We start from the raw sequence: 19,175 nt of genomic DNA, 5'->3' as shown, positions 1-19,175 counted from the left end.
GAGTCCCTGATTCTCATCTGTTTCTTTTCAGGAACCCGTTGGCAGATCCAGAGGTTATTTCTCAGGGCCCTAAAGGAGTTAAGGCCACTGTTACCAGGAATCCTGTTCCAGGAAATCCGAATGTGTAGTATAAAGCACCCGACTCCACGGCAGTTGATTCACTCTAGAGATGCTACACCTGGAGGGCTTTCAGAAGCAATTTGCTTCTGAAAGCCCTCCAGGTGTAGCATCTCTAGAGTGAATCAACTGCCGTGGAGTCGGGTGCTTTATACTCCACATTCGGATTTCCTGTTTTCCACTGCTGGGTTGTTTGTTCGTTTTGGAGTTCTTTTCAGCATTTAGGAATCCTGTTCCCTCTGACAGGGAATCGAGGAACCTAGATAGGTGGGGCAAGAAAGTTTATACCTCTGCCACCCTAGGTATTAGGGCTACCAGTTGTCTTTTTCATATGCTGAAGTACCAGCTGCACACCTTGGAGGCTATTGAGTCTAGGATAGCAAGTGTGCCTCTTTTTTGGCAGAGAGTAAAGACATGCAGGATTTACTGAATTCCGCCAGTCTGGTCAATAAGCATTCTTTGCATTGTGGGTTTGACATCCTTGAAGCCTCCAGCAGGGCTAAGGCTACTGGATCTGTTATTAGAAGGCACGCTTGGCTCAGAAAACTGACTCTTCCAGAACCTGTCAAGGCTAAGCTTTTGGATGTACCTTTGCATAAAGACAGTCTTTTTGGCAGCAAAGCAGAGGAGGTACTTAAGATGGAGAATAAGGCCAAGTCCATGCAAATTAAGGATTTTCTGCAAGTGCAACCCCCTCGCTTTAGCAGGAATTACCCTTCCAAGAGTTGGACCTTTCCTGATACCAGCAGACAGAACCGTTTCAGGACTAGAGGTTATAAATCTTCTAGGGGGCAGGCGGCTACCCCTCAAAGGTCTAGGCGTTGGCAGGCTTCCACTTCTAAAGGGGGAAGCTCCAAGCCTGCATCTCAGTCAAAACACTCTCAATGACTTTTTACAACTTCTGCCTGCTCTTGCTTGCCTGGAGAGTCCTTTAGGGGGAAGGATGACCCTTTTTGCAGATGTCTGGGCCACTATCACAGAAACGGTGTCCTTAGGGCACAGGTTTTCTTTCCGCACCTTTCCAGCTCCCAAGGGATTCCAGGACAAATCAAAGGGCAGAAGTAGAAAAACAAATTTTGTCTTTGTCTCATCTGGGAGCAACAGAATCAGTTCCTGCTCAGCAGGTAGGCCAGGGCTTTTATTCCAGGCTTTTCCTAGTTCCAAAAAAAGAAGGCACCTGGCGTCCTATCCTAGATATTTCCATTCTGAACTCTTTTCTGGTAATTCCAAAGTTCAAAATGCTCACTCTGCATCAGTTGCTACCACTGCTAGAAAAGGATTCCTAGCTGGTAACCTTGGATCTCAGAGGCTTATCTGCACATCCCTATCAGGGGAAAGTTGCAGGCAGTATCTTCATTTCAGAGTGGGCAAGCAACATTATCAATTCTCTGCACTGCCCATTGGCTCATCTACTGCTCCCAGAGTCTTCACAAAGTGCCTGGCCCCCAGTCATTGCTTTTTGCAGGGAGATGAAAATTCAGATTTACCCATACTTGGATGACTGTCTGATTCAAGCAAGTTCTCAGGAACAGCTGTTAAAGGATCTGGAATTCATAAAGAATCTTCTCTCTTCCCTGGGTTACACTGTCAATGAGGAAAATTCAAAAATGGTACCATCCAAGGAGATAACATTCCTGGGAGAGAGTCTGAACACAGCTGCCCAGATGATATATCTCACTCAGGAGAAGCAGACCACTCGTTTACTTCAAGGACTTGGCAAGCCTGTCCCAGCTCCCTGCAAGGAAATACTTGCAAGCTCTGGGATTCATGACATCTTGTATTCTTGTGATTCCATATGCAAGACTGCATATGAGGAAATTGCAGTGGTACCTCAAGAACATTTGGTGTCAACACACAGAGAACCTGAATATGATGATTCCTCTGCTTCCATCTCTGCAGATGGAGTTTCTATGGTGGGCAACAGCCTGCCTACAAAACAAAGGCATGCCTTTTTGGACACCTCCTGCCACTCAAGTTGTGACTACAGATGCATCGGACTACACCTGGGGAGAACTCCTGGATGGCAGATGCATACAGGGATGTTGATACGCCCAGCAGATGCACCTGCACATATATCTAAAAGAGTTGATTGCAGATGTCCTTCAAGGATGCATCTGCAGTCATCACATATGGGTTGTCCTGCCTCAGGCAGCCCTTCGGTCGGCCGGATTCCAAAGACTGGGTCTGGCCTCTGCTGATGTCGCACTTTCCCCGATGTCAGAGCGTCTGGGGTATAAAAGCATCAGCCGACGCCATTTTCCTAAGTCTTTCTTGCCGCGTGGTGCCCGAAGCAGAAGCAGTTCGCAAGTGCCGGTCGGCCAGCTCCTGTGATTCAGCTACCGAAGACTTCGAAAAAGCTAAGTACCCCATTGGGGACTCTTTCTTGCCTCAGCCGATGTCAGGTAAAGTTAATAATTGTTTAACTTGTGGGAAACAAATACCTCATAAAGATTTCCACTCTTACTGCCTCCCCTGCCTAGGCCCAGACCACGACGTCTCGGCCTGTTCAGCCTGTGCTTCCTTCAACCGACGAACTCTTAGAAGTCGGTCGGAGTTTGCAGAGGAATTCTTTGGGGCTAGTTTTACTTACAAGATGCCGTCGGAGCGACTTCGCATTTAGATAAGAAACGGAAGGACAAGGACCGACACACGCGGGCCACGGTTTCGACTGAAACCACGGTCAGGCCTACCGCGAGTGTCTCTGTCTCGGCTGAAACAGAGTCCTTGGTACTTCCGATTACCGAATCCGCACAACCGACTACCTCGGCCCCGGAGGCCCCGGCCAAGTCGGTTATTGAATTACCTTCTGAAACTGGTGTCCAGGAACCTTCCGACACCATCCCTTTAGACAAATCTACTCCTGCACGAGGTGCAGCCAGACCTCCTGCATCCATGTCCATTAAGGCTTTCTCTAGGGCTAAAGCTAATAAACTTACTAAAGCTTTGCCTCCCAAGGTTACCTCTCACAGACCTTCTACTGGCTCTCAGATTCTTAGCTTAGCAGAGGATCTTATCTCCTTAATTAGAGGTTCTCAACCTCATCCGGACAAGGGCTCTCAACCACCTCCAGACAAAAGGCCCAGGGTTGAGCCCTCTGACCCCCACTCCTCAGATGAGTCCATTGATGGCTCTACTCTGTCAGACCACCAGGAGGAGGCTTATTCGGCCTACGAGGATTCGGATGCTGAAGAATCTATTCCCTCGGCCTCCCCTCCTGAAGAGTTTTCCTTTGGAGAGACATTACACTCTGAGAGAACATTTTCAATGGCAGGGTCAGGAATTCTCTGATTCTAGAAAGAGATTAAGGACCTTTTTACATTTACCTCAGCATAGGCCTTTAGCTATACCTCCTGTTTTGAATGTGATTGATGATGTGTACTCTGATGCTAGTACAGCCCCTGACTCTCTCCCTCCGGCTCCTGCCAAACCTGATAGGTACTACAGGGTCCCGGACTCGTGATCTACACCTGTACAAGGCCCACTCTGCTGATCCAGAAACTATTTCCCAGGGCCCAAAAGGGGTTGCAGCTGCCACTGCTAGAAATCCTCTACCCTCTGAAAGGGAGTCCAGAGCTTTAGAGAGATGGGGTAAGAAAGTGTATACTTCTGCAACTCTTTCCATGAGGGCATTAAATTGTCAATTTCATATGATACAGTACCAAGAGTATTTGTTAGATGAATTGCATAAGAAACTGTCTTCTTCTGAACCCCTTGATCGTAAATCCCTTCAGGATCTGGTACATAACTCCCAGCAGGTTAGTAACCATTTCTTGCAGTGTGGCTATGATGCATTGGAAGCTTCATGTAGGTCAGCTATGACAGGTGCAGTCATACGTAGGCATGCCTGGCTGAAGGAACAATCTCTGCCAGACCATGTTAAAGCTAAGCTTTTGGATGCTCCTATGGAAAAGCAAAAATTATTTGGTTCCACGGCTCAAGAGGTCTTAAAGAAATTTGAAGAAAAGGCAAAATCTGTGCAAACAGTCAAAGACTTTCTGCAAGTCCAACCACCGAGATTCAGCAGAAATTGGCCTACTAAGACTTGGTCCTTTCCGGACTCAGACATATCTCAGAGAGGCAGGAATAGGCGTGCCAGAGGTAGAGGGCAAGCTAGAGGCTCCTACAGAGGCCGTCAGTGGCAGCCTCCCAACCAGAGAGGTAGTGCAGGAACTACAACTGCTACACCAGGACAGACTCATTGACTTTGTTTTGACTCCGCCGACCAGGGCTCAATTAGAAGCACCTTTGGGCGGAAAGCTTTCTTTATTTTCAAAAAATTGGCACAGCATTACAAGGGACACATGGACACTGCAAATAATACACAAAGGATACAGGTTCCATTTCCACACATTGCCAAAAAGAAAAGGCATGCCAGACCTGCCACCAAATCAGAGGGCAGAGGCTTTGAAACAAATTTCCAACTTAATACAAATGAGAGCTATAGAAAAGGTACCTCTTTCAGAACAAGGCCAAGGATTTTACTCCAGATTATTCCTTGTTCCAAGAAAAGAAAATCAATGGAGGCCTATTCTCAACTTGTCCGCACTGAATACTTACCTCATTGTGCCAAAATTCAAAATGCTGACTCTACAGCAACTCCTTCCCATGCTGGGCAAGGGGTCTTGGCTGGTGACTCTAGACCTCAAGGAGGCATACCTGCATGTCCCTATTAGACAAAGTTGCAGAAAACACCTCAGATTTCTTGCAGGGTCAGAGCATTATCAATTCTCAGCATTGCCCTTTGGCTTATCTACTGCGCCCAGAGTATTCACGAAATGCCTGGCATCAGTAATTGCACACTGCAGACTTCAGGGGATTCAAATTTACCCATATCTGGACGACTGCCTTATACAAGCGGACAACAAACAAACTTTGTTAAAGGACTTGGATTATGCCATCCACCTACTGCAGGCCTTGGGATATACAGTCAACATCCACAAATCAAGACTTGTTCCATCCCAAAGAATAACTTTTTCTGGGTGCGGATCTAGACACAACCACCCAAATGGCCTTTCTCACAGAAGAAAAACAAAAACAACTACCGGATTACTTCAAGAATCTGACAAGACAAACTCAGCTGACTGCAAGGAAAATCCTGCAGGCCCTGGGTTACATGGCATCTTGCATTCTTTTGATCCCACAAGCAAGGCTGCATATGAGAAAATTACAATGGTACCTAAGGAGTTTATGGACTCAGCACAGGCACAGCTTAGAAACTTTGATCCCACTCATTCCATGCCTCCAAAAGGAATTTCTGTGGTGGGCTCAAGCCTGCCAGTCGAACAGCGGGTTGCCCTTCAGCAAGCCAAGAACCAACCAAACCATCACTACGGACGCTTCAGACCAAGGTTGGGGAGCACACATGGAGGGCAGATGTATCCAAGGGCTATGGTCACAGAGAGCTGCGCATGCACATAAACCAAAAAGAAATGCTGGCAGTGATGCAAGCAATCGAGGCCTTCAGACTTTTCCTTCATCAAGGCCACCTACTCATAAGGACAGACAACACCACAGTTATGTGGTTCATAAACAAGCAAGGAGGCACCCATTCCTACCCTCTTTGCAGACTGGCAATGAATCTATGGGAACTTTCCTTGAAACTCAATATACAGCTGCAGTCCCAGTTCATGCCAGGGAAAGACAATATACTGGCAGACAGCTTAAGCAGAAATATGGATGCACACGAATGGATGCTGCACCCAGACATCTTCTTACTCATAACACAATCATGGGGAAGGCCGGAAATAGATCTGTTCGCCTCCCCCCACAATCATCAACTGAAGAAATTCTGCTCAAGGACATACCACCCACAAGCATGGAAAGTGGACGCTCTCTTTCAGCTGGAAAGCTCTAACAGTGTATGCTTTTCCACCTCTCCCATTAATGACCAAGGTCTTACTGAAGATCAGGACAGAGCAGCCCAGAGTGATTCTGATAGCTCCAAACTGGCCAAGACAGCACTGGTACCCACTGTTAGAGCATGTCACAGACGAAACCGTGGCCTCTCCCCCTATGGCCACTTCTACTGACGCAGCACAATTTCAAGACTCTGCATTCCAACCTGAAAACCTTGCAGCTAACTGCTTGGAAAATACCATGACTCCTCCTCAGGATAAGCTATCCCAGAGAGTGAAGGATATCATTACGGAAGCTCGACGGCCTTCCACAAGGAAGGCATATTCAGCAAAATGGAAAAGATTTCACACTTGGAACACAACAAAGGGCCTAGATGTGACAGGGATGAACATGGCACATATACTGGAATATTTGGCAGAATTGTTCCACAACGGCCTGTCTTACTCTTCCATTAAGATACATGCCTCAGCAATTTCAGCAGAATACAATGTTAAACCACCTGTCTTCTCTCATCCTCTCCTGAGACAGTTTCTAAGAGGAATCAAAAACATCAATCCTCCAAGGAAACCATCTCTACCTACTTGGGACCTTAACTTTGTGTTGGAAAAACTAACACTTCCTCCCTTTGAACCAGCAGCATCTGCAGATCTACAGTTTCTGTCTTGGAAAACTGCCTTCCTTCTGGCCATAACCTCAGCAAGAAGAGTATCTGAGTTGCAAGCTGTAATGGCAGTACAGCCATTTCTTATCTTTCATCAGGACAGAGTTTCATTGAGAACCAATCCTACATTTATGCCAAAGGTGATATCCAGTGTATCTTTGAACCAAGCTATTCACATGCCTACATTCTTCCCACAACCACAAAATAAAGGGGAGAAACTTCTGCACACCCTGGACATACACAGACAGTTGCGCTACTACTTGGACAGAACTAAAAGTTACAGAAAGACTGACCAGCTGTTTGTAGCATATGCTGCTGGGGCACAAGGAAAAGCAATTTCCAAACAGACAATTTCTAAATGGATAGGAAATTGCATTCGTTTTTGTTACTCCTTTCATGGAAAAACTGTGCCAGCTGACATTAGACCTCATTCCACGAGAGCCACAGCCACCACCACAGCCTTCCTAAGAGGGGTGGCTACCAAGGACATTTTAGAAGCTGCTACATGGAGCTCAGTGCATACATTTGCCAAGCATTACAATTTACCTTTATACTCCAGATCCAGAGCAGGCTTTGCTACGGCAGTCCTGCAGGGTATCTTAGCTACACCATCCTTTACTTGGTACCTCCACCCCCAGATTGGCTATGGTATTCTACCCATATGTGATGACTGCAGATGCATCCTTGAAGGACATAGTACAGTTTTGTACCTACCATAAATGTAGATGTCCAATAGGTATGCATCTGCAGTCAGGTTTACCCTCCCTCCTTTCCCTCTGTGGTATACCTCTTGGGTACCTACCCCTCTTATAGCTAGCTGGGGGGATCTATTATGGTGTATTTGTTTTTATAGTACTGTGCATGTTTGGATTTGTTTTTGCAATGCATATCTCCAAATTTTAGCCTTCCTTAGAGGGCACCTGGCTTCTGGGGTAAGAAAAACTGAGGAAAATGGCGTCGGCTGATGCTTTTATACCCCAGACGCTCTGACGTCGGGGAAAGTGCGACATCAGCCGAGGCCAGACCCAGACTTTGGAATCCGGCCGACCGAAGGGCTGCCTGAGGCGGGACAACCCATATGTGATGACTGCAGATGCATACCTATCGGACATCTACATTTATGGTAGGTACAAAACTGTACTTTCAGCATGCCTTACTAGCTTTCAAGCATCTTCTTTCTCCAGGGAACCCTTCTTGTCAGAACAGACAACACCACAGTCATGTGGTACATCAAGAAGCAGGGAGGGACTCACTCTTATCCCCTGTGCAGACAAAGCATGAATCTTTGGTCCATGGCAACATCCCTGGACCTGCATCTCCTAGCTCAGCTTCTTCCAGGAAGGCTCAGTGTTTTGGCAGACCGGTTGAGCAGGCAAACCCTGGATCCTCACGAGTGGCAGCTGAACAGAGCAGTCTTTTACAGCATCATTCAACATTGGGGCATGCCTGAGGTGGATCTTTTCTCCTCCCCAGAAAGCCATCTTCTACCTCTCTTTTGCACCAGACAGCATCACAGCAGAGCCTGGAAAGTGGGTGCTCTGACCTTCCCTTGGACATTGCTATCAGTGTACGCCTTCCCTCCTCTTCCCAGAGTATTAGTGAGGGTCAGGGATGAATGACCAAAGACTATTCTCATAACTCCAGACTGGCCCAGCCAACATTGGTATCCGCTGCTTCGCAGTCTCTCCCTTTTTCCTCCTTGGCATCTTCCTCTGAAGCCAGATCTTTTGGTTCAGGAAAGGGGAAACCTTCTACATCCTCATCTTCAGTCTCTCTATTTGGCAGCATGCCTCATTGCATGACTCCTTCCCTTTCTTCCTCCCTTTCCCAACAGGTGGTTGACGTGCTGAGGGAGGCCAGGAGGCCTAGCACTAGGAAGTCCTACTCTGGCAAATGGGAAAGGTTCTCTCAATGGATGCAGGCTAGAGGGGAATCTGCTTTTCAGCCTACCCTTGCTCTGATCCTGGAATACCTGGCTGATTTGCTTCAGGGTGGTCTTTCTTTTTCCTCTATCAAGCTCCATGCTTCAGCCATTTCTGCTCTTTGTTCTCTTGAACAACCCATTTTCTCTCATCCCCTGATGAAAATGTTTCTCAGAGGTGCTTGCAACTTAAAACCTCTCAGAAGAGCACCTACTCCAGCCTGGGATCTTAATTTTGTTCTAGAGAAACTCACTCTTCTTCCTTTTGAGCCAGCTGCCTCTGCAGAATTAAAGTTTCTCTCTTGGAAGACTGCCTTCCTCTTGGCTATAACTTCAGCAAGGAGGGTTTCGGAGCTGCAAGCTTTGATGGCTGTGGAGCCTTTTCTTATTTTCCATGCAGATAGTCTGTCTGAGAATTAATCCTTCCTTTATGCCTAAGGTGGTTTCTAGCCTGACTCTTAATCAGTCCATACACCTTCCTGCCTTCTTTCCTAATTCCCGAAATAAAGGTGAAAGGATTCTACATTCTCTTGTTGTGCACAGACAGCTCAGGTTTTACCTGGACAGGACTAAAGACCTTCGGAAAACAGCACAGTTGTTGGTCACTTTTGCCCCTGGAGCCCAGGGCAAGGCTATTTCTAAGCAAACCATGTCTAAATGGATTGTACATTGCATTACTTTTTGTTATTCCTTTCATGGCAAAGCTACTTCTCAAGGGGTTAGGACCCACTCAACTAGAGCGGCTTCCACTTCTGTAGCCTTTCTAAGGGGTGTCCCTACTAAAGACATTTTGGAGGCTGCCACATGGTCTTCTGTTCACACTTTCACAAAACATTATAATTTGCCTGTTTTCCAGAGACAGGACAGGGTTTGCCACTGCTGTGTTGCAGGGCATTATCTCCACCCCTTGATGCTGTTTATTCCTCCCCCCTTTTTCTCTGGGCTTTGGTAATCAACCCATTAGGTAGGACTGCAACAGTGAAACACGATAAACATAGTACAGTTGTGTACACTTACCGTAAATTTAGATGTTCAAGTGTATTCACTGTTGCAGTCCTGGTTTCCCTCCCTTTTTCCCCCTTTTTTGGTCCTCTCCTAGTCTCTTTTCCTGAGGTACAGGCTGAATTTGTTATTTGCAAATTTGTTTTTGGTTTAAGCCTTATTTTCTGGGGGCTCCTGACTGTTATGGCAAGAAAGACTGAGGAAGTGACATCGGCTGCCTCCTTTTGTATCGGACGCCCTGATATCCTTTACAAAAGATGGCAGCCGATGACATTTTTACTTACCTTTGGTATTCTGGCCAACCGAGGGCTACCGGGAGCCATATAACCCATTAGTTAGGACTGCAACCGTGAATACACTCTAACATCTACATTTGTGGTAAGTGTACACAACTGTACTTTTCTGTGGTGGGCAGGGGCCTGTGCCAAGAACAAGGATCTTCCCTTCATCCACGGCTCTACTGGGCAGACCATCACCACTGACGCCTCAGACATTGCTTGGGGCGCTCACCTAGAAGGCAGCTGTACCCAAGGTCTTTGGGATGCCCAGCACCTTCACTTACATATCAACCAGAAGGAAATTATGGCAGTACAAAAGGCTCTGACATCCTTCCAACCCCATCTCAGGCCAGTGGTTCTCCTTATCAAAACAGACACCACAGTAATGTGGTACATCATCAAACAGGGAGGGACCCAATCTTACTCTCTGTGCAGGCTAGTCATGAACCTGTGGCTGACAGCCTCCTCCATTGGATTACACCTAATAGCCCAATACCTACCAGGGATCAACAACATCCTGGCAGACCACTTAAGCAGAAACTTATTGGACCTCCACAAATGGCAGCTCCACAGAAAGATCTTTTTGCAAGTCACTCAGGAGTGGGGAAATCCAGAGGTGGATCTCTCTGCTTCGCACCTCAACCACCAGCTAAAAAAATTCTGCACCAGGGAGTGTCACCACCTAGTGTGGAAGGTAGATGCCCTGACCTTCCCCTGGAACTCTCTCTCTGTGTACACATTCCATCCTCTGCCTCTTATTCCCAAGGTACTGATCAAGATAAGAGTGGAGAGACCAAAGACCGTCCTCATTGCTCCAGATTGGCCCAGACAGCATTGGTACCCCTTGATGCGCAGCCTGGCATCACAGCCTGCCAGGCAGCTTCCCCTGATCTCAGACCTCTTGACTCAAGTTGGGGGGAATGCTGCACCCAGACTTGCAGACTGTCAGCATGGCTAATATTCGAAAGGCAAGCAAGGGGCACCTGTTAAGCAAACCGGTCCTAAACATTATCACAGAAGCCTGACGGTCCAGCACCAGAAAATCTTAGCAGGGAAATGGAAGGGATTCTGCTCCTGGAGCCAGTCCAGAGGGACCAGTTCCTCACAACCTTTTGTCCCTCTTATCCTGGACTATCTAGCGAAGTTGCTCAATAGTGGCCTTTCCACTTCTCTTCTATTAAAATCCACGCCTCAGCCATTTCAGCTCATTTCGATACAGACCCGCCCCTGTTCTCACATCCTTTGATTAAACGATTCCTCAGAGGGGCTTGTAATGTCAGACCTCCCAGAAGGCCACCCACTCCAGCCTGGGACCTGAATTATGTTTTGGAAAAACTAACCTTACCATCTTTCAAACCTGCTGCTTCAGCAGAACTGAAATACCTCTCCTGGAAGACTGCTTTCTTACTAGCTATCACCTCAACCGGAAGGGTTTCATAACTTCAGACACTGATGGCCATTGAGCCCTTCATCATTTTCCATGCAGACAGGGTCTCCCTGAGGACTAACCCCTCCTTTATGCCCAAGGTAGTATCGAATGTGATTCTCATAGGTTGGTACTAGACTATCGGCCCTAGGGCCTATACAAGCCTAGTGATAACAATTTCCTGGCTATTTCTTCCCACAATATTTACTTCCCTGGAACCCTGTCTAACAGGGCGACTGATGTGATCCCCAGGGTGAATTTCATATCTCCTGTCCAATCATCAAGGTTCCTTTTGAAGAGGGCCAGAGTGTTGCTCTGCTAAAAAGAGGCTTAAAGATTTCTTACTCCTGCCCCAACACAGGCCTTTAGCTATCCCTCCTGTGCTGGACATTGTTGACGATGCCTTTTCGGAATCTAGCTTAGCCTCTGACTCTTTACCTCCTGCTCCCAGAAAACCTGATAGATATTACAGGGTTCCTGATTCTCACAAGTTCCTTTTTAAAAATCCTACTGCAGATCCTGAGACCATTTCACAGGGACTCAAGGGCATTAAGGCTACTACTGCCAAAAACCCTACCCCCTCTGATAGAGATTCCAGGGCCTTGGATAGATGGGGCAAGAAGGAATACACCTCTGCAACCTTGGCCATCAGGGCCTTAAATTGCCAGTTTCATATGTTAAAGTATCAGCAGCATATTATTGGATTGCTTAAACAGAAAATGATGTTGATTCCTGATTGTGCTGAAAATAAGTATTTACAGGATTTAATGCATTCTGCTGAGCAGGTTGGAAAACATACTTTGCAATGTGGTTTTGATTCACTGGAGGCATCTTGCAAGGGCGGCTGTCACCGGGTCTGTACTTAGAAGGCATGCTTGGCTTAAGGAGCAATCTTTGCCAGATCATATTAAAGCTAAATTGCTGGATGCTCCCTTAAATCAGGACCGTGACAAAGCAGAAGTTTGCAAAAAGGTGGAGGAAAAAGCTAAATCTATGCAAACTGATTTTTTACAAGTGCAGCCTCCTAGATTTAGTTCAAATCCAGAGCCAGCAGAACACCCAGGCGTCAGCCCCAGGGTACGCACAGGACTAAGCAGTGGGGGGCTCCCACTTCCATATCAGGGAGTAGTAAGACTCCTCCCTATGGTAAGCTGTCTCAATGACCTAATTTTAAAACTTCCAAGCACTTCTCAACTGACTGCTCCTTTAGGGGGAAAGATTGCTCTGCAAGCAAAAAACTGGGAACTCATTACCCAGGACAAATGGGTTTAAACATAGTTTCCCAAGGATACAGATTTCACTTCCACACGTTACCAACCCCAAACGGTTGGCCAGATCTTCCCCCAAATCAGTGGGCAGAGGCTCAAAAACAAGTAATCTCTCTTAAGATTAAAGGCTATTCAGACTGTACCAGAAGAGGAAAAGGGACAAGGTTTCTACTCAGGACTTTTCCTGGTACCCAGAAAAGACCACTCATGGCATCCTATCCTGAACCTGTCTGTCCTAATCACCTTTTTGGTGATTACAAAATTCAAGATGCTAACTCTTCACCAGTTGCTTCCCATGATAGGCAATGATGCCTGGTTGGCAACACTGGATTTAAAGGAAGCCTACCTGCACATCCCAGTCAGGGAATCTTACAGAAAATACTTAGCTTCAAAGCAGGCTGCATGCACTATCAGTTCTCTGCACTGCCCTTTAGCTTATCTACTGTGCCCAGGGTATTCCCAAAGTGCCTAGCTCCAGTCATTGCATTTTGCAGGCAAAGAAATATTCAAATATACCCATACCTGGGCGATTGTCTCATTCAGACAGAAAGCCAGGACATGCTTCTGAATCATCTGGCATTGGTACAAAAGGTGTTAACTTGTCTGGGGTACACCATAAATGAAAAAAAATCACATCTGGTACCCTGCCAACAAATTATATTCCTAGGAGCAAGCTTGAACACAACTTCCCAGATGGCTTTCCTCACACCAGAGAAACAAATTCATTTGACAACTTACTTCAAACTAGTGGCCACAAAAACCCTGCTGTCTGCAAGGCAAATACTGCAAGCCTTGGGGTTCATGGCCTCGTGCATTCTACTAATTCCATATGCAAGACTGCATATGAGGAAACTGCAATGGTATCTAAAAAGCCTTTGGTGTCAACATTCTCAGGATCTAGAAGCAATGATTCTTATCATTCCTTGCCTACGGTTAGAATTCTTTTGGAGGGCAGAGGCCTGCCACCAGAACAAGGGACTACCATTCACTCTACACCCTGTCGCACAAACCCTAACAACGGACACATCCGACTATGCATGGTGGGCTCACCTGACAGGGAAGTGCATTCAGGGCAAATTGAACCCAAGTCAAATGCACCTGCATGTCAATCAAAAAGAAATGTTAGCTGTACAGAATGCTCTGACAGCCTTCAAGGACCACATTCTTCCAGGACAGTTAATGGTAAAGATGGACAACACCACTGTTGTGTGGTACCCTTTCTTACCCCCTCTGCAGACTAGCCATGGCTCTGTGGAACACAGCCTTGAGCTACCAAGTGCATCTACATGCTCATTTCCTGCCAGGAAAACTAAATACACTGGCAGATGAACTAAGCAGAAATCTCATGGACCCGTATGAGTGGAAACTGGAACCAAAGATTTTCAACATGTGGATCAACAAATGGGGGACCCCAGATATAGACCTGTTTGCCTCCCCCCACAACTACCAATTGGACAAATTCTGCACAAGTACTCCTGACAAACAAGCTCGGAAAGTGGATGTTCTGTCCTTCAGCTGGAAAAATCTATCAATTTATGCCTTTCCTCCTCTACCTCTCTTCTCCAGTGTGCTACTAAAGATAACAGGACAAACCAAGGATGATACTGATTGCACCAGATTGGCCACGCCAAAACTGGTGTACCCCCCTCTTGCGCAGTGTCTCACAGCTGGCCTCATGGCACCTACCTCACACCCCTACCCTGCTGTCTCAGCAGGAGAGCCAGATTCTGCACCCCCAGCTTCAAACCCTGAACCTGGCAGCCTGGCTTATTACCTAATCTCTCCGTTACCATCCCTCAGTAAACAGGTATTGGATGTCATTTGGGAAGCAAGGAGGCCTTGTACTAGAAAATCTTATGTTGCAAAATGGAAAAGATTCTGTGCCTGGAACCAGACTCAAGGGATGGCCACTGCAACGCCCAATTTACCTCAGATTCTTCAGTACTTAACTGAGATGCTTCACAAGGGCCTTTCCTTTTCCTCCATCAGAATTCACGCCTCAGCCATTTCAGCTCATTACAACACAGAACCACCCCTGTTTTCTCACCCACTGTTCAAGCAGTTCCTTAGAGGGGCCAAAAACGTAAGACCACCCAGGAGAGCTCTAACTCCAGCCTGGGACCTTAATTTTGTATTGGAAAAACTCACTCTTCCTCCCTTTGAGCCAACTGCAACTGTAGAGTTAAAATTCCTTTCTTGGAAAACAGCTTTCCTTTTAGCAATCACTTCAACAAGAAGGGTATCTGAATTACAGGCCCTTAGGCAGTGCAGCCTTTCATCATCTTTCATGCGGACAGGTTGTCCCTCAGGACCAATCCCTCTTTCATGCCCAAGGGTTGTATCCAGTGTGGCTCTTAATCAGTCCATTAATTTGCCAACCTTCTTTTCTAATCCACAGAACAAAGGAGAACGGATACTGCACTCCTTAGATGTACACAGACAACATAGATTTTACTTGGACAGGACTAAACCTCAAAGGAAACCTGAACAACTGCTGGTGGCATTTGCTGCAGAGGCAGAGGGGAAGGCCATTTCAAAGCAAAACATTTCTAAATGGATAGGCCATTGCATTCATTTCTGCTATAAGCACCATGGAAAACCTATCCCACAGGGGATTAGACCCCATTCATCCAGGGCTGCATCTACCTCTACAGCCTTCCTCAGAGGTGTCCCTACCAGAGACATCCTAGAAGCTGCTGCCTGGAGTTCTGTACATACTTTCACCAAGCATTACCATTTGCCAATTTTTTCTAAATCCAGAGCTGACTTGGCCACTGCAGTCTTGCAGGGCCTTATAGCTGGTCCTAATGCTATCTAAATTCCTCCTCCCATCTTTAGCTTTGGGAATCTACCCAAATGTGATGACTGCAACAGTGAAACACGAAAAACATAGTACAGTTGTGTACACTTACCATAAATGTAGATGTTAGAGTGTGTTCACTGTTGCAGTCCTGGCTACCCTCTCTCCAACCCTCTGACTTCTTTTGGCTATACCTGTGTTCTCCTCTACTATACTTAAAAGCTTTTTGGTGAATTTGCTTTTTTGTTACAGGTGTATAACCTTGTATATTTATATTTAATTGCATCCCATTAAGGGGGGAACATGACATCTGGGGCAACAAAAATTGATGTAATGGCATCGGCTGCATGCTTTATACCCCTGACTACCTGACGTCACGGAAGATGAGACAGCAACCGACGCAGGACCCAAGACTTTGATAATCAGGCCAACTGAGGGCTACTGCAAGCAGATAACCCAAATGTGATGACTGCAACAGTGAATGCACTCAAACATCTACATTTATGGTAAGTGTACACAACTTTACTTTTCTAAGCAAGGCTGCACACAGGACTGTAATGACGCAGTACCATGTTCATGTGCTACCCTAGATGACATATATTTGCATGTTATGAATAGCATCTTGAGAGAGCACAGGTTTTCCCCTGCTGGAATAAGGAGTACGATGATGTTTCCCATCAGCCTCATCATGTTCTAGAGTCCCTTAGTGACCGGTCTGTGTTAGGATAGAAGAGTCTTTTTCCCATGTCTTGACATAGTTACTTGCTGGGTAGTGTAGATGTTCGAAGGTTGATAAGTTCTGACTTAATGTACGCAAGTGGGCACCAGTTCTCAAAAATGGCCCATGCTCAGTTTATGGTATTGGCAGTGCATACCTGTTAAAGACCAGGCTGACATGTTACCCAGGTGTTTCACATGTAAGGAATTTTGCAAAGTAAACTGCGTCCTGTGATTAACACAGTGGGACTGCTACTTGCAGCACTAAACACTGTAGAGTATGTGTGTTGAAAAGTCTTGCTTTATGCATTCCTGTATGTGATTTTATTTTTCATATAGGAAAATGTATGTATTTTGAGCATTTTAGTCAAGTACTACATTGTCAACTTGAACATGAGGCACTGCATGTCTTGTCAAGAATGGGTTAATTGATATTTGCAGTTTGAAATAGTTTTACTGTCTTACACAGGTTGATTAATCTAAGAAAAATATTACGGACACCTCCATTACTTGGAAGATGCTTATTTAGTTAATTTATTTACTGGGGTAGTCTTGACTAGCAGAACCCATTTTCAGTGGATGCCCATAGAAAAAGACAAAAATAGTTATGCATTGAATGTGTTAGTCTTTATTAAAGTAACAGGCTACAGATTTATAGTAGATGGTAATTGCCTACATTTTTACATGTAGTAAGTAGTGTTTTACAGGTGTAAGAATTCTTGTACAGTAACTATGCTGAAAGCTATGAAAAGCGAAGAAAGATATGCTGCTCAGTTGTGTTGCAGTATGTTGGAGTATATGTAGGATAGTAGAGACATAGCAGAACTGTGATTGCAGTAAGAGATGCCTGTTTTTTTCTTGGGTGGTTTATATCCTAACTGTCAACCTTTAAGCACCCCCCACTGATTTTGAACCTTTTGTTCTTTCATACTGGGTGTCCTAACATAAAGGTGTGGTCTGACAGGAGGACTTGTAATCCAGCAGCTATGAAGGTGGTTTATGCTTTCATTGACATCTCTTCAATGAGGGCAGTGGTCATGAAGGGCTGAACCCTGCCCATAGTGGTTGACCTGAGCACCCACTCCTCATGGAGCATCCTTTGCTTCACTATGTATGTGCATGCTTTATCCAAACAGTAGTAAGAGCTGTCAGCCCTGGCTATGCATCACCAAGCGCATGCCACTGTCCTTGCCATTTTGGTGCAGTACAGGCCGTTGCTTCATGATGATGAGTGGTTAACCAGAAGCTGCCTCTCCAGATCCCCCACACATTGGGGGAAATCAGCTTCGTCTGTTCACTCCCACCCACTCTCCATGTCTAGCTGTTCCATTGTTGAACCAGTAGCTGAACTTGGGTTGTCTGGATTGTAGTCAGGTTTTTATTCCTATTTACCACAAAGCTGGGCTGAATATATCTATCTTAGAGTTACAGGTCCAAGTGAGACTGATATGTTTATTATGACTAACTATCTTTAATTAGTTGGTATTTATTTCATTTCTTAAGGTTATAGGCAAGTTGTTCCAGGATTTGGAAGTCATCTCAGAGAAGTAGAAGTAGTTGGTAGAAATGTGGAAAGGAAATTGTTTGAAAACCTTAGTACACCACGGTGGATTATACTGTTTAAATAAGCCAGGAGAACATTTATCAGAGTGGTATAGTATTGTATTAGCGACTATTAGAGAAGTGAGAAAGCTGATTTATTTTTTAAATTGACATATTGTTCTTGAGGCATAGCCATTGGTAGTTCTGGGAATGGGGGTGGTGATTAGCAATGAATAAGGAGACCCAGTAAAGGGCATGGTTGATTCTGTCAGAATAAGTATTTGCAGTAGTGATGCATTTGATATAGTTGGTGAAATGTATCCTGTTTAAACTTAGTCAAAGAAAAATAGTTGTGCAGTTTGTAAGAAAGTAAGCTCTGTTTTTCATCTTCATCTGTGCAAATGTTTTGTGAAACTGAACTAATTTAGCCCTGTGTTGTTAAAATTGATGTTGCTACTGATAATTGTGTGCATGCAAGTTTTGCTATTTCTTGTGTCCCTTGAATGTAAGGTTTGTAAAACCTACAGTAATTTTTAATTTAAGAAGAAAATTACTGCTACGATGGCCTTTCCTGATACATCTGCTGATGTGATTGAGTACCTCACGACATCTGCACTTTCAGGTGGGGTCAAGATCTGGGAGTCCTGGGGGACTGCCAGCTCTTCCTCTCTGGCATATAGGGATTGTTTAAATGGCCTTTGTGAAAAGTGCAAACAGTGAACACAGGAGCTTCCGAGATTTGTGGAAAAGGCTAAATGAATGGGAACAAGAAGGATGTGTCTTTATTGCATTCACAACTGAGAATTGTTATAAATCATTCTATTAGGCGAGTTCTCACATTTGCTCTTTGAATTATTTAAGGGACGCAGAATTTATGGAAATACCCTTCCCCAGAAATAGTTCCCCACTGGGATTTTAATCAGATTTTGACACAATTGATGAGCCCTTTGAACTTCTAATGCTTCACCCTCAAGTACCAAACTCAGGACATTGTTTTTGGCAGCGGTCACTTGTACTAGGTTTAGTAAACTGCAGTTAACTGTGGGATAAAGTTTTATTGTCTTTCTTCTAGGGAAAGTAGCCCCAGGACAGATATATTTCTGCTTACAGTAGTTTTATAGTTTCATTTAAGCCATTATGTAATACTGCTTATTTTTTCCCTAGGCCATGTGCTAATGCTGGGGAAAAAAGGCTTCACTCCTTGGATGTGAAAGAGCCTTGACCTTCTATAAACAGAAGACCGAGCAGATCAGAGGTAACAGTAACCAATTATTTTTACCGTAATTGGAGGAAAACAAAGGGCATCCATCAGAAAGAGAATTATCTCAGATTGGATAGCCTTCTTGTGTCTGTTTCTGCTGGTATTAGGGATACATGCACATGCTGCATTGCAGACTACAGCACTGCTAATGGCTGGAAAACGTAAACCTTTGTTATAAGTTGCAGAACAGTAACCTCAGCTTCCTTGCTCATTTACACCACTGTGTTCATGGTCAGGCTACATAAAATTCTGGGATAGGTATCTTTTGTTAACCAGGATTCATATGTCAAAGGTAAGAAGAGACTTAGTTTTGTAACTTTTTGAGA

At 45.3% G+C, this 19,175-nt stretch overlaps 1 protein-coding gene across 1 annotated transcript in view; it reads left to right on the top strand.

Annotated features, from left to right (window-relative positions):
• AEBP2 (AE binding protein 2) overlaps positions 1-18,850 on the top strand; it is a gene marked incomplete in the record, with an annotated part of 407,327 nt that extends 388,477 nt beyond the window's left edge. The window contains 1 exon segment of the mRNA XM_044088225.1: positions 18,753-18,850. Within this exon segment, the coding sequence (XP_043944160.1) occupies positions 18,753-18,810 (58 nt within the window).
• Between the last annotated feature and the right edge of the window lie 325 nt (positions 18,851-19,175).

Source organism: Protopterus annectens, chromosome 11.part0 (assembly GCF_019279795.1).
Source record: "Protopterus annectens isolate FY-2018-M chromosome 11.part0, PAN1.0, whole genome shotgun sequence".
Classification (NCBI taxonomy): Eukaryota; Metazoa; Chordata; order Ceratodontiformes; family Protopteridae; genus Protopterus; species Protopterus annectens.
This window is presented reverse-complemented; position numbering and strand designations above follow the sequence as displayed.